The 15,629-nt window shown below is 45.6% G+C and overlaps 1 protein-coding gene across 2 annotated transcripts in view; it reads left to right on the forward strand.

The window, feature by feature from the left end:
* QSOX2 (quiescin sulfhydryl oxidase 2) overlaps window positions 1–5,926 on the forward strand; it is a 46,412-nt gene extending 40,486 nt beyond the window's left edge. For both annotated transcript variants that reach the window (XM_084649661.1, XM_084649660.1), the window contains exon 12: window positions 833–5,926. In XM_084649661.1, coding sequence (XP_084505787.1) covers window positions 833–1,383 — 551 coding nt within the window. In that variant the 3' untranslated portion in view covers window positions 1,384–5,926. The remainder of the gene's footprint in view (window positions 1–832) is intronic.
* Window positions 5,927–15,629: the final 9,703 nt, after the last annotated feature.

Genomic DNA, 15,629 nt, shown 5'->3' on the forward strand with positions numbered 1-15,629 from the left:
ATAGACACTGTAGCCATGTTAGTTTTTTCAACCAGATGAGGACTTCTGTTTTAAAATACCTCAATTGAAGTTTAAGGAGTTTATTCTAGAGCAGACAAAGTCCAGTACTAGCTATGGAGGACAGCTACCACCAATTAAGACAGAATGATGGCGGCTGCTGCTATGAGAAATTGAAACACTAAAATTGAACCCAGTCCAAGAGAAACGCTTATATACTGTATTTAAAAGTTTAAAAACCATTATCATACATTTAAAATGTTTCAGTTGGCTTGTTAAGTACTGAAAATGGTTTGCTATAGTAGTAAAACACACTTCTGAAATAAGCAGGGTAAGGATGGAATTGTTGCCAGTATCTATAAAAACTTGTAAATGTATTTACAAGACTTTGAATGGCCTTGAAGCATCTTTCCGAAAACTAGGCTTCAGGACTACATAGTACTGTGCACAGAAGAGCAGTTCATTTTGATCCATAACTTCAATTAACTCCTGGAAATGCATTTGATTGAGTGGTTTTTATCATTGATAAAACTGTAGCATTTGTGAACTGGTCTCCTGTTACAGGGAGACTGATGAAATACTCCAAGAAAAAAGCAGTAACTCAGAATATGAAAATTAACATTTTCAGCAAGGAAGGCTTTGTACTGATTTCAAAATTCATTCTTAGATTAGTATAAACTTGTTGACTCTTGCTTTTTAAGTGTGGCTTTTATTGTTGCCTTAAACTAAGCTTACTACTTGCATTAAATGGAAAATAGTCTCCTCAGTTTCAGATGAGCAGATGGATAGATTAAATTCTTTTGTCCATTTATATTTTCTCTTTTTCCTTACTTAGGTGATCCAAGTGAAGACCCAAAATTTCCTAAAGTTCAGTGGCCAACTCCAGATCTCTGTCCTGAGTGCCATGATGAAATTAAAGGGTTACACAGTTGGAATGAGGTCCAAGTGCTACAGTTTTTGAAGCATCACTATCACCATGAAAATATTCTATATAAATACGCAGAAGGCCAGGTTAACGCTAATGAAATAGAACTTGGGGATGTGAGAGAGAGAAAAGACAAAAATTTACCCAAGAAAATGAGTGGAGACAAAGAGGACAAGATCCTGGATCAACAAAATATGTTGGATTCAAAATCTAAGGTCTTAGATAAATTAATAACAAATAACGGACCTGTCAAAGATAGAGGTAAAAATGCAATCGAATCAGTTATCCATAAAGAGACCAAGCCGTCTGTGTCTTTCTTAGGGATTGGATTTTCTAACATAGACATGAGTCTATGTGTTGTACTTTATGTAGCATCGTCCTTATTTTTAATGATAATGTACTTTTTTTTCCGAATGAGGTCGAAACGGTGGAAGGTGAGGTATTATCGTCCAGCTGTGTAGAACTTATCAGAAATGATATTTTCATTGTAAGTGGCTGATCAGTACCAGATGCAGCTTTAATATTTATGATCAGGGATTTTATACACAGTATTGTTTCAAAAGCCCTCCTCCCCAGCTCCCAACTCATTTCACCAGTGTTCTCACTTAGTGCTGTAGAGCTTGCTCTAGGAATCCCAATATATGTCTAGTATCCAGGTCCATAGCACTAACTTAAAGTGTTTACTAAAGGAGAAACTTTGAACTTTTCCATTAACATATCATTACTTACTGTTTCCGTCCTTTATTGGTCTCTAATGTGAAGAATTGCACTGTGTAATTAGTTACTCCAAGTTTTGGAAAGAAACTGAGTACTACTGTGTGTGTTCTGAAACAGCCTTTTAATTTTATCCTGAGTTGACTAAATAATCTACCTGTCCACCCACTGCACGTTGTGTGAGATCTTGTTGTTGCCTTTGGAGAAGAAAGAATTTTGATTTTTTTCAGAGAAAGAAAAAGTATTTTAATTGAATAAACTTTACAAATGTATTATGTTTTTAAAAAAATGAATATTTTTTCTCCATTACATTTTTGTAGTTGGAAGCCATAAGTGTCCAAATACAGTTTCTCCCTCACCCCTTAGTTCCAACTAAGGGAATATGCACTTCCAGGATGCTCAGCAATTCAGGGTATTTGGATGATCTGAATAGTATACAAGAGGCCTGATTCTGATCTTGTGTATGGCAATGTCCGTTCAAAAGGAACCCTGTTGACTTCAGTGGAGTTACACCATTGTAAGTGAGAGCAGAACCAGGCCCAATCTTTCTGCCTGCCCCTCTGTTCCAAGTTTAAGCATAGCATTAAATAACCCACTCTTTATTTGCTAATTTATTAAGTAGGGAAGTAACTAAGGAATAGTTAGAGGAAATACCGTACTGCTGAATGATGCTATTGGAAGCCACTTCTCATGAGCTCTAAGAAAGTGAAACTCCATGCCAGGTCAAATAGACTGAAAGTCCTGAGTGGTTTCGGTGGGCCAATACAAATTGCAGTTCTGATTACAGTGAATTTTTTACAACATTGTGACACATACAAAAAAACTTCAGTATAAAGGGTTCCACAATGTAAGCATTTCATTTCGAAATCTCCCATCCTGAGCCTGCGAGGTGGTGAGGAATCTCTGCTCCCAATTTTAAAGTCTTCTTGTGCTACCAAAATATGAGTGATTCAAGACAATCTCCTTATGCATGTTCCTTCTGCTAGTGCATTCCACTGTTTGGATTAAAAAACAACCTAAAAATGGCCATACAGGGTCAGTCCAGTGGTCCTTCTACTCCAGAATCTGACAGTGGCTGGTACCAGATGCTTCAGAAGGAATGAACAGAACAGGGCAATTATCAAGTGATCATCCTCTGTCATCCAGTCCCAGCTTTTGGCAGTCAAAGGTTTAGGGACACCCAGAGCATGAGTTGCATCCCTTACTGTCTTGGCTAATAACCATTGATGGACCTATCCTCCAGGAACTTCTCTACTTTTTTTTAATCCAGTTATACTTTTGGCCTTCACAACATCCCCTGGCAATGAGTTGCACAGGTTGACTGCATTAGGTGAAGAAATACTTCCTTATGTTTGTTTTTACACCTGCTGCTTATTAATTTCATTGGCGTGACCCCTGGTTCTAAACAGACATTTAGCTGCAATTGTGCTCATCATTTCTACTCCAGTATGGGTTGTGGCAGCTTTTTGGTACATAAAAATTGCCATTCCAGATCAGACTACTGGTCTAGCTGTCTAGTATCCTGTCTCTGACAGTGGCTTATGCCAGATGCTTCAGGGGAAGGCATAAGAAGCCATGAAGTGAACAGATAACAAAATTACCAGCCCAAAGTAGAAGTTTCCTGATTTCAGCTCTCAGTGGATGGTTTATGCTGTGGAGCATGAGGTTTACAATTCTATCTAGTGTAACTCTTGGTGTTCTTCTTATCACTATAAATGTCTAATCTTTTTTTAAACCTGCCAAGCTCTAATCTCAATGTTTTCCTTTGGCATTGAGTTCTGCAGATCAATTATGTTGTGTAAAAAGGTATTTCCTTATATCAGTGTTAAAGTTAATTGTCAATTTCACTGAATGTCCCCTTGCTCTTGTATTATGAGAGGGGGAATAAACAGCTCCAGGCTAATTCAATCATTTATTCCTTCATTTAATTTATTAATCTGTGTACTTCCGTAATGTCCCCTTATTTCCACTGGAAGCCCTATTATAAAGTTAAAACTTTGCAGTGAAAATGAACTAAAACTTAGCACATGCGTCTCAACAAGGACGTGATTTTTTTTATTAACATATATGTAACAACTGGAAATTATAAGGAGTTGTGTGTCAAACTACAGCTTCATGTAACTTTTTAAAAGAAGGCAAATGATTATTCAGAGAGAGCCAGTGTAAAGGGACCTGAAGTGACTATTGCATATTTACAATAACCACTTCAAGAAATGTACTATGCATACATTTGTATGTGTCTAAAAATGCCTAAATCTGCATTCACACGACAAGAGCTGTGAAGAAACAATTAACTCATGTTTTTCTTAAGCTGCCTTAGGGCAAAATTTTGCCCATGTGCAAAGCCTGAATGAATGGGCTTTGCATGCATGACAAACCCCACCTCTATACCTGGAACTAGAGGGTGAGCACCCATGCAGGTGTTCTGTATTCTGTCGCTACTGCCTGGGCCCCTTGGCAGTGTGGTGAGGGAGCGGAGTCTGCTGTAGGGTGACTGTTTTCTGCTTGGGGTGTCTGTGAAGGTGTAGGAATTTCTCCGGAAATGGATGTGAAGAAGCAGCCATGACAATTTCACATCAGTCTGCATTTTTCTAGGTAAATTGATGTTTTTAAAGGTGTGGCACGATGGGCCAAAATGGCTTGCTTCCTCTTTTGTGGGATTGTTAAGAATCCCTGTAAGGTCTCATGGGGCACATTTTTAAATAATCTGAGAGCTGGTGAAACAAGAGTGGAAGTTAACAATTAAACTTCTCAGTCTGATCAGTGCCATCGTGCTTTGTTATTATAGGGTTTCAAATAGTGGGGCCCCCAAAGTGGGAGGCTAGTTAGAACAGAGGCCAACATTTTGGAACTTGGAGGCTTTAAGTCAGGCACCTAACCAAGTGGCCTGATTTTTTCAGGTGGACTTGACAAAGTGGAGGGAGCTCAGCATCTCTAAAAATTGGGCACCTGATTTGGAAAATGTTGATTAGTCTCAGAGGGATCTTTAATACTAAACGTGTGATACTAAAAGAGCAAGGAATCTTATTTTTAACTCTGCTGGATGTGTAGAATTGGGATTGTTAGTTTTGTGTCTCATTTTGTTTTCATCTGTATATTAATCGAACCAATCGAGCCACTAAAGGATCATGGGGATGATTTTGCCCTTAGAACAGCTAGTGGGTGGTGCATTGAAGAAAATGTGGTGTTCAGTGCATAAATACTGTAAGCTTTCACTCTGCCTTTATGCTGTTTGAAATATGGGAAGTGGAACACATACCCAAACTTACAGGATGGCTTTTTTTCTCAAAGAATACAGATAAATGTAAACAGAATTTGGATTATCCAATCTTGGTGTTATGGCTAAGTGCTGCCATGTAATTGGTACATGGCTTTCATTTTCATTGGTAACAACGCCCACCTTACTTGGAAAAGCTACCCTGAACTTTGGGTTTAGTTATGTAAATCTCAGTTTATGTGCTGTTATTGTGTAGGTTTCAAACTGATCTGAGTTATTTCCTTTTGTGCATGATGACTGTCTTGATGGATTTCCACATTCAGTGCTATAATACGATTTTACTCATGGTTGACCGCGTCTCCAGAAAGTGTTAAGTGTCTGTCATGCGATAACACAATGCTGTTTTGACATGCTGTATTACAAATACCCTGTGATCTGGTTATTTTCTTTTATTAAAATGCCTTTAAAAGCACCTATTCAATCCTAGAATTTTGATTTGTATAATGTGCTAAGTTCCAAAATTTGCAAGGTGAGATAAATCAATATGTATGGATCATATCAAACTTCCATTTTCAGGAAGGAATTTTGTCCATCGTAACGCACTGAAAGGGTTCTGTGCTGTTCAGAGGTTTTCAGTGTGAAAATATTAAACTGCAGAAAAAAGTGAAAATAACAAATATAGGACCTACTAGGTCTAAGAGGGGAGGGGAAGTTACAGTGCCAAGAATGCCAAAATGAAACTATTCCCTTGAGTTCTAATTTTAACTGCAAATTGTGTGCATTTCATGTGACTCCTATTTAGAACTGGATATTAGTAGCGTTTTTACAAAAGGTTCAAATGTATTTTATGTGTCTGAAAAATGTTGACTACAAGCTGTTGAGACTGAATATAACCGTTCAGTAATTTAAGTGTTTTATTTATTTTTAATTGAATGACTTGAATAAAAGAGAAAGTAGTGAACATGAAAATGTCAGCGTGATACCTCTCTAGCAGGGAAAGTGCCCATTTTGTATTAAACTGTAAATTAATGTGCTCATTTAAATAAATAAATTGCAAACATTTTAGAAAAATGCATTTTTATTCTTTTTGTGGTCAAATCCTTTTTGATCTGGAGCCTGGACTTTTAGTACAACTTGGGGAATGTTGCGAGAATAACTTGGTAAAAGTCCATTTCAACCAGCAGGAGATATCATGTGGTGTTACACTTTCAAAAATAGTTGGCCAGAACCCAACACTTAAGTTTAACCCTTTGAATTTCCAAATTCCCTTCCCCTCAGCCCCCACCCATGACTTCTTCATAAAGCATTAATGTAAAAGGTATATTGGGGAAGCTGTGTCTAGTGAGGATGAAAAGCTTCACTTTGTTTCACTTTGTTTCACAGCTCTTTGAGAGCTAAGACAAAGGAACATGCCTAACAGCCAAAGTATTTGCTTCCTCGCTGCTGCTAATCTTTTGGCCTGTGATTACACTAGACATTTGTTAATTTCTCACCAGTGCCTGTCCTCTGATGGTAGCAACAATGGGCACGCCAAAATTGACCCTGCCACCATTGTTTAACCCTGCTCAAATCAGTGCTGGGCAGCGCTGTTGAATGTGCTGAAGAGGGCAGGGCCAGGAAGACGGCTACTGTAGGTAGGAAATTGTAAGGGAAAAATAGGTTGTAGACAAGCACTTCGAAGTTCCAAACTTCCTTACAGAAAGGTGTGTTCCCTCACAGTAGCGTGTGCCCCTGGCTAGAACGCGTGGGGTTTGCTCACTAGCTGTTTGGAGGTTGGATCCCCCCGGGAAACCTGATGTTTGGGTTCATTAGCTAGCCCCCTAAAGTGCCGGGAAGCGATCCTGTCCTGTTCGTTGAAGAATAATTCCCCCAACCCACAGAGTAACAAATGGTGCCTCCTTTTAAAATAGGTGCTGGGAGAAATCTGTGGAAGTCTTATTTCAGTACCAGTTAAACTGATTGAAACTCTAATATTTGAGGCCCAATTTTCATTTACAGAAGCTGAGCTGGTTTGTCCCTATGGTAACAAATACGTAACACTGTAGGTTTTAGAACTGTTTTAAATTTAAAGTTCTTGGAGCATGTCCACAAAACGGCAAAGGAGACTATCTTGACAAAATTGATTTGGACTTATAAAAGCCTTTGACAAAATCCATAAGAGAATTAAGGAAACTAAATTCTCCTGGATCAGAAAACAGGAATAGGTGGTCAATTTTCATCAGGGTAGAAAATTAACAGTGGGTTGTCCCAAGGGACTTGTTTCATATGGACAGTGAGGTGGCTAAAATCGCAAATACGATGTAAGTTAATCAAAACGAGAAGACTACGAGGACCTCCCAAAAGTGCTGTTACAGCTGAGGTGGGGTTGAGAGTGAGCTCCCACCACCTATTAAATGCCGCCAGAAAGCAGTAGGTGAGCGTATATTTGTATTGGACCAGCTTCTGTTGGCCAGAGCTCGGTGTAGCTCAAAAGCTTGTCTCTCTCTCACCCACCTCGTCTCTCTTGAATGTCCTGGGACGGACACGGCTACAGAAACCTGGCCTATAGTACGTGGGGGTCTAGAATAGCCTCTGACAGCCAAATTCCCCTTCACATGGCAGAGGTGGGGTATGAAAGGTGGGTTTCTGGCACCTTTCAAATCGCCAGATCGCTCAGAGTAGCTGGGGCCCTTTAGTCCAGCGAGGATGGCCTAACTGGGAGAAGGAAAACTCTGATCGTAGACCCACCCCCATCCATGGGTTCAGTGAAAGCTGATGTTACCACCTGTTGGCAGTCCACTGGGTGCACATTTAATCTAACCGGGGAAAGGCCCTCTTCTTGCAGTGTGTCAGGGATGCCAACAAATACACTATAGTCCTTAGCATAAAGTGACGGTTGGAGCTAGCGCTTTCCTTCTTTTTCTAGCAAGTTACCAAAGGGCAGTAGTAGATACTGGTTATAAGGAGGGGTGAGGCTGGCCTGTATGCTTCTCTGCCAGCGACTACTGCTAACAGTGGGAGGGCATTTCAGCCCTAGCCCAGAAATTCACCCGCCTCAAGCAGGGCATCCCTGAGCCAGTAGGATTTCTGGCAGCCAGTGTCTGAACTGTCCTCTAGAGCAGCGGGTCTCAACCAGGGGTACGCAGAGGTCTTCCAAGGGGTACATCAGCTCATCTAGAGATTTGCCTAATTTTACAACAGGCCACATAAAAAGCATTAGCGAAGTCACTATGAATCAATGTCATACAGACAATGAGAGAGTCAGCAATTTGTCAGTAAGGGTGTGCTGTGACACTTTTGTATTTTTATATCTGATTTTGTAAGCAAGTAGTTTTTAAGTGCGGTGAAACTTGGGGGTACACGAGACAAATCAGACTCCTGAAAGGGGTACAGTCTTGAAAGCTTGAGACCCACTGCTCTAGTAGGGCAGGGGGACTAGCAGGCAGAGCAAAGCTAGATGAAAAGCAGTGCCCTTCACAGCCAAAAAAGCATCGTATCATGAAAGTAGCAACAGTGAATGTATCCAGTTTGTTGAATAAAAGTACCGAAATCACTGCTTCCCCATCCATCGGGTTTCCTGTATGCCCACAACGGTGATCTGGAAAGGGCTGTTTTGGGGATCAGAGCTGGGAGTCGGGATCTGGCTTCTATTCTCCACCTTGGAGCAAACTCACTGGATGACTTCAGGCAAGTTACTTCCCCGGTCTGGGCTTCAACTCCCCCCAGCACTAAGGTGTGAAATGATCCCTGGCTCCTGGGCTGGAAAGCGCAATGCAAGCAGCAGGGGTGTCTGAAGGCCTGTCTTCCCCACAGGTGTGAGGCGAGGACAGAGTTCCAGCCTCCATCATGACCGTCTTGGTTGCTTTACTCTGCTCCATGCCAATTGCTGCTGAAGCTCCTTACTCAGAGAGCTCTGGCCCAGGGCAGAGTCATCGGTGTCATTCTTGGCCTGATTTGCTTGAGTAAGACCTGAAGTGCTCAGCATCTCTGAAAAACTCCCAGATTGCAAGGAAACCAGCGAGCTACTCTCCAGTCCCATCACAGCAAACGCTGCTGGCCTTTGGGCTAATCGCTAGGCTGCCATGCAATCCTGTTCGCTCCTCCAGCCCTACATTAAAAACCCTTGGAGAGGAGGGCAGGAAGAGATGGTGGCAGGGGTTTAATGGACAAATGTAGGCCACTAGTGATGATGCTCTCAGTGCATCATGCCCTGGTTTGGTTGCCTTCTCTAAGGGAAGTAAGAGCCTAAAGAGCTTCACTGGCAAACTGTTGCAAAGAAGTTGGCACCCAGTTCCCCAAGCCTGGCATACAGCATGAGCACAGGGGGAGGGAGGGCACCGAACCAAGCAGTTCTTCCCACATGTGACTGTTCTCAAAGCTGCACGTGTGCTCGGGGCATTTCCCCATGGCCACTTGCAGGGGCTCTAGCCTGCGGGACAGCTGGGCACACCACACTGCTCTTGCAAAGCCCCCTGGTGCCACTCCAGGCGGGACCCCCGCCACCAGTCCCTGAAGAGAAGCGGGTGCTTGTTACCTTTGGCATCTGCCCTTCTACCTCCAGTCTCCTCCTCACCCCCGAGAAGAAGAGGAGAGCAGCGATCCACAGGATCCCTGAGAGAGACAAAGCCAGCCAGCGGCTCGGCGGTCTCATCGCTCAAAAGTCCCACCTGGCAGCAAGGCACGGGGCAGAGGGCTGGCACCCCCGTGGCGGGGGGAGCACTACCAGGGGGCTGCTTCCCTGCACGGGGCATGGCTGGAGCGGGGGCTGCTCCGAGCCTGGGCAGAGACAGAGAGCAGCAAGTCCCTGGCTGGGCGCTGCGCGGGCGGAGGAGGAGGAGGAACTGGGGGTGGCGAGGGCTGGGGAGCAGGGAGGGAGAGGCTGGTTCAAAGCAGGAGCTTCAGCACCAGATGGTGTCGCTGTGTGTCTGGCTGTGTCACCCTAGGTGTTTTCCCTGCCGCTGCCAGCCACGGCGTCCCCCTGCCGGGAGCAACAGTGTAAACAAAAATGGGGGGGCACTGCTTTTTGGCTCCCCCAAATCTTGGTGCCCTAGGTGGTTGCCTGGTGGTTACACCAGCCCTGGATGTTGGTGAGGAAATCCCAAAGTGCAGGATGGTAGCATTGCAACACAAACCCTTTGGGGCAAGGAGGGAACTAAGCTGAAATGAAACCAGATTAAAGTAGGGGAAGTGCAGCAAAGAAGTTTGTGCAGTCAACACAGGATAAGTGCCTGGAAACAGATTTGGCGCCGATTGAAGCAGAGCGGCACCACCTCAAAAGAATAGGGACTGTGGTGGCAGAAGAGATTTGTGGATGATGCAGGTAGGAAAAAACAAGTGAAAGAGAGAAGTGGAGGAGGACTGGCAAAGTGCAAGAGTGATCCGAACCAAGAAAATGGCATGCGGAGAAAAAGAATCCAAGTGTAAATGAAAATGAATACAAAGAATCCAAGTGAGCTGCCAAAGAGAGCACTATATGCTGAGCTTGTAAATGACCCACAGCTGGCTGGCAGGAAGATCTATAGCCCTGCAAAAACAAGAGGCATTAGACATGAGGATGGAAATGTAACACCATTTGCAAATGATGGTTGGGGAGACCAAGACTTGAAAAGATAGAAAAGAAAACCACCAGTTTCCAAACCTGAAGCCAAAATTACTGATAAAAAATAACCTCTGGGACTCACTGCCTCAGGCTATTGCTGAGGGCAAGAAAGGATCAGACACTGATATGGGCAAGGAGAGCAGCCACAATTTCACTAAACAGCCATGCCTGTGGCTCCTCAGCTGCGACTCCCCCTTCCCTCTGCCCCATTGCCATTTCTGCTCACACCTTGCGCCTTTTCTTACCCTGCACCTTGGAGAGTTAAAGAGCAGGTATGCTGGGCCCTTCACTCACAGACTCAGCTAAGAGCCCTGGATGGATGCAGGGTTGGTAGAAATCCACTTTTACTTGAGCAGTAAGTAAGTGCACGAGGCCCAGCCTCCTTGTATGTCTTGCAGGGTAAACTGCTAAAGATGGGCAGGATCCAGGCCTTATCACCCAAAGGTATGTCAAGGGCCCTCCTTCGAGCCCTCTGATTTCTGCCCTGGGCACAAGAGCAGCATAGAGCATGTATCCTTTCAATCTTGTGAAGCTATTTACCAGGCAGTAATTTAATCAGCAAACATTTCCACCCCCAAGAGTGATGGCTGGCCTTGAAGCATCTTTTCTGCTCAGCTCCTCACCTGCCTCATTACTCATCATTAATTTACTTACTAGGCTTCTGACTTACTAAACAGCTAATGTACTTTCACTGCCCAGGTTTTGTTCCTTAAATGGTGACATGCTGTACCACCGCTGAGGGCTGGGTTCCTTCCACCTGACCGCAGCAGAGCCGTTACCCACTCAGTTGCCCTCTATATCTTCTAGCCACCCTGCAAAGGCGGGGAGCCTTGCACCTGCCCGGCTGAGCATGTTCTGTAGCGACCCACAGCCCAGTACTCAAAGCCACAATAAACATTTAAGCCTGGGTTAGTGGAGGAGACAACTTGAGTCAAAGTCAATGCAACCCTGACTTACTTTTGCAAGAGGGTGGGGAGAGGAGGGAAATGAATCTTCCTTAAGGTTGGGGGCTTCCCAGATTTGATATTTATCTGTGATCGTCCCAGGCACAAAAGCAGTTTGTTAATTTAAAAAAAAAATCTGATGTTTTCTTGGGGAAAAAAATCAACAAACCAATACAATGGAGATGTCCAAATTAAATCCAACCGTCATGATTCCTGGCCTCAAGACAAAGGTATGCAAACTTACAAGTCAGTTCGCTTTATGTTTCTGTTAGCTGTAATTTACCAAGGAATCATCACACTCCAGGTGCCTTTACATAGGTGCTGGAACTCGGGGCGTCGCTGCAGCCTCTGGCTTGCAGTGGTTTTCAGCATATGCAGGGTTTACAGTTTTGTTCGGTGGCTCTCAGCCACCCCTGTGCCTTTACCTGACAAATTGTGAGCCAGCCTCCCCATTATCTGGAGAAACACCTTCTCTTTGCTCGTCCTAGGTATCACCCTCAGAGCTTGTCTCGCTTCTATTCCCCCCCCCCCACACACCCACACCCACACCCAGGTCACCCACCGCATCTGTGCATGACTCATTCATGTGACTAGAGCACCACTTGAGCGCAGCTGTTAGCTAGTGAATATTAACTCGGGGGCTGCTCGAAAAAAATTCTGAGCTTGACTTTTTTTTTTCTCCCCTATTAGCCTCTTTCCACTGGAAATCTAAACTGACCTGCCTCGTCTCTAATCTGTTTCCCGTGGGAATTATATTCACTATTTATTAGTTTATGTAGCGGGGTGGAAAACTGGAAGAAATTTGAGTCCTGCTCAGGGGAAGGCTGGACAGGCTGTTTAAAATGGAAAGTTGCCTACAGAAAAGCAGGCTGCAAACAAAGCAAGTGTCTGGTTTCGTAATGAATAATGAATGATAAAGGCCAGGAAAGTCTTTTATCCACTGAAATATGCACAGGGAGGGTGGCACGTCCCCGAAGGAGCTTTACCTGGTGAATTGCACCCAAGATGGAAGAGCCTCCGTGCAAAACCAGCCCTCTGCTGTGCGAACCTGCAAACGGACACGTGCCTCAGCCACAGGGCTCGCCGGGCAGCGTTTTCCGGCGGCGAATGCAGATTGGTCAAACCCCAAAGCTCGCGGGAAAGGGTCCGGTTTGATTCAGTTCCCATTTTAAAAAATGTGACTATCTCGAAGCGGTCAGAACACCCCTTGAGGAGCGACACTCCCTCAGCAAACACAGACAGACAGACAGGGTCATTTCTTCAGCTCAGGGCGACATTGTGGCGATTTTTAACAAATTCTGAAACCCACCTTTGAAAAGCTGGAATAGAAACGAAACGGGCTGCCATTAGCGGCCGTTCGAAGGCTCCCTTTTCGATTCGGATTCGATTTCGTTTCCCGCACATGACAAAGTTCAGGATTTCGGTTTTTTCTTCACGCTTTGGGAAACAATAAAAGGCCAAAAAGTCTCCCAGGACGGGAAACGTGTTTTTAATTAACGGCCTGGCAGGTTCCTGGAGCTCGTGGGATACCTGTCCTGAGGCACCATGAAAAATGCGGAGACGTCCCTAACTAGCCCCTTTCTCTTAAAAAAAAACAAACTTGCTTTCCTGTTGGTTGGTTTGGGGAGGAAAAGCAACATCCGCAGGGAAATAGCCCCTGCCCATCAGCCTTTTGGGGAACAAACTATTAATTTTAACTAGATTTGAGCACAACAGGGAATATCCTCTGCCACCTGGAACTTAAAACCCAGGGGCCAGCGCTGGGCCAGCAGCGTGTTCACATTCTTTGGGGCAGGTCTGGGGTTTGTCTACACAGCGCACAGAGCAGACCTGGCCGTGGGGGGGCTTTTCCCAGGGCAGTGCCCCTCTCTCTCGCTCAGGGACTGCCCCCCCGGCGGTTGATCCCTGATTCCCTGAGAACAAATGTATCCACCTTTTGGCCTTCCTAACTGTGGGCAACTTCGGTGCCGTGAAACCCGGGCAGCCCAGCAGAGCCGCTCCCTTAGTCAAGGTGAATTCACTTCGATCCCTTTCTATTTCATTCGCTCTCCCCAGCTAATTCAAGCGGAACCCCGGGGGTGTTGATTTGCTGGGCTCGGCGGATGGGTTACAGCAACAGGGAACCTGGCCGCTTTGTCCCAGAAGATGAACTCGGTGGCTTTTTAGGCTGGATTTTCGCGACCCTTTGGATAGTCGGAACCTTTCCGCGACTATAGAGCGAGATACCGAGAGCTCCTCCGCGTTGCCGATCATGGTTATTGCGCAGCTGGGGAGCGGGCTGTGGCCTCCCGCAAAGCTTCTTTCTTCCTTACAGCTGCCCAGCAGACCGCAAGCCCTCACCCAGCTCCCGACCTGGGGTTTTCATTTCCCCTCTGCCTGGGGGCACGGAGGAGAAACGAGATTCCTCGCGCGGGGGGCATCGCAGCGTGGTTCATCCTCGCCGACATACTTCGTGGGGGGACATCTGTGGGGTTGGCCCCGCTCTTGTCCCCGGGTGTGACTTTGGAAAAGCAACGCGAACATATGCGCTTGCAGGCTGCCTGCCTCAAGCCGCTGTTATTAATTTGTAATCCTCTCAAAGCAGGAGGTAAAGGGATTCATTCAGATTAACTGGCTCACAGTAACAACCATAATTATCAGCCCCTGACGCTAGGGAGGAAACACACACACGCCAGGTGCTTGGGCTGCTTGTATTTTGGTTAAACACGACAGTCCAAGCGGAGAGGTGTGAAACACACCAGCCACGTGCCTGGGAAACCAGGGGAGATTCCCGAACAGAAGAGCACAGGCCAGGGGGGTCCCCATCGGTCCTGACCAGGCTCAGAGGAGCAGGAGAAATGCCTGTGACCTATATCCGCGGGGAGAGCAGAGTGACCCAGCTCCAGGCTGATGCTGGAAAACAAAACAAAAAACCCTCGAGTGAGCAGCGAGAGTCTCCTCGACCAAACCAAGCAAAGGGCGAGTCCACGGGGCTGTAGAATCGCCAGAAGAGCCATTTGCCCTGGGACCGATTTGCCTTGGACCCTTTGCAGCGTTTCCTTCCCGGATCTGTCCCCAGGGCCTAGGCCTGTGCCGGCCTTGCGGCATTCTGCCGGCCATCAGTGCTCACTTTCCTTCCCTGGGCCTCCGCTGGAAATTAAGCTAATTAAAGGGCCCCCAGCTCGAAAGCCCGAAGCGGGACTCAGGAGGGCCAGGCGCGAGTCTTCACACCAACACTTGGCTAAATCAGCGTTTCAAAGCGCATTAGCTTCCCAAATTCATTAACTAATTAGAAAAACAAACCATCCACATTTAACCAGCAAAGCTGCGGCGGAGGGGGGGGGGGTTCCAGCTTCCGAGGGGGAAGGTTCGTCCAGGGAAATGGGAAAAGCAACTTTCCCTGGAGGCGGGGCAGATATTTTTGAATCAACCTTCGGAAAAGTAAGATTTTTGGGGGGAGGGGGGGTAAATAGCAGCTGGCCTGCGCTACTTAACGCGACGCTGGATTTCCTCTCGGTTTATAGATTCCTCCTGGCAAAGCCAGAGAAGGTCAGAAAGCGGGAAAGAGTGGGAGAAAAGAGTCTCTTTGATTTCTGTAGCCCAGTCAACCAAAAAACCGAGCATTTGCCCGCTCCTTACCCGCGCTACTTTTTGGCCTGGATGGTTACTGATGGCTCTTCCTTGAATGAATGTGGCTATTAACTTTGTCAAGGGATTATTTAGCCTCTTAATGTACAAGAAACATTTGCTTTTAAGCTGTTTGCCTTTAAAAATACATCTTTGATGGATAGCGCGGAGGCCTGGCCCTGTAGCTATCTCCAAGTGTCGTTAGGGAACAGAAGGAAATTGCACCCGAGCAGGTTTGAAGTTCCAAGGTGTGTTTTTAAAATGCAGCAAAGTGGGGTTTCGAAACCAACCAAATAACGCTTTGTATTTATGTGGCGTCGCGTTTCTGCTCGGGAAATGATTTATTTCAGGGCGCACGTGTGCGAAAATACAATAGATTCCCTCGGGTCGCACAGCGGGTTTCTTGGGTAGGAATCAGTTCGGAAAACCAGCCTCCCCACCCCTTTAAAACACGCTCGGATGTTGACATCTGACAACCAGCCCCCACCACAACCCCAGAGGAAGGAATCGCTCCTCCAGCGTGCCCCTGTGATCCGAGCAGGGGCGGAAACACCCGCAACCCAACAAATTCATGGCATGATGGACCGAGGGGGAGACTTTTGTGGCGGGACAAAGGCGATGCGTCTTAACGAAAAGGGAGATCTGCAT

The sequence above is a fragment of the Lepidochelys olivacea genome (assembly GCF_965140295.1).
Source record: "Lepidochelys olivacea isolate rLepOli2 genome assembly, chromosome: 16".
Taxonomy (NCBI): domain Eukaryota; kingdom Metazoa; phylum Chordata; order Testudines; family Cheloniidae; genus Lepidochelys; species Lepidochelys olivacea.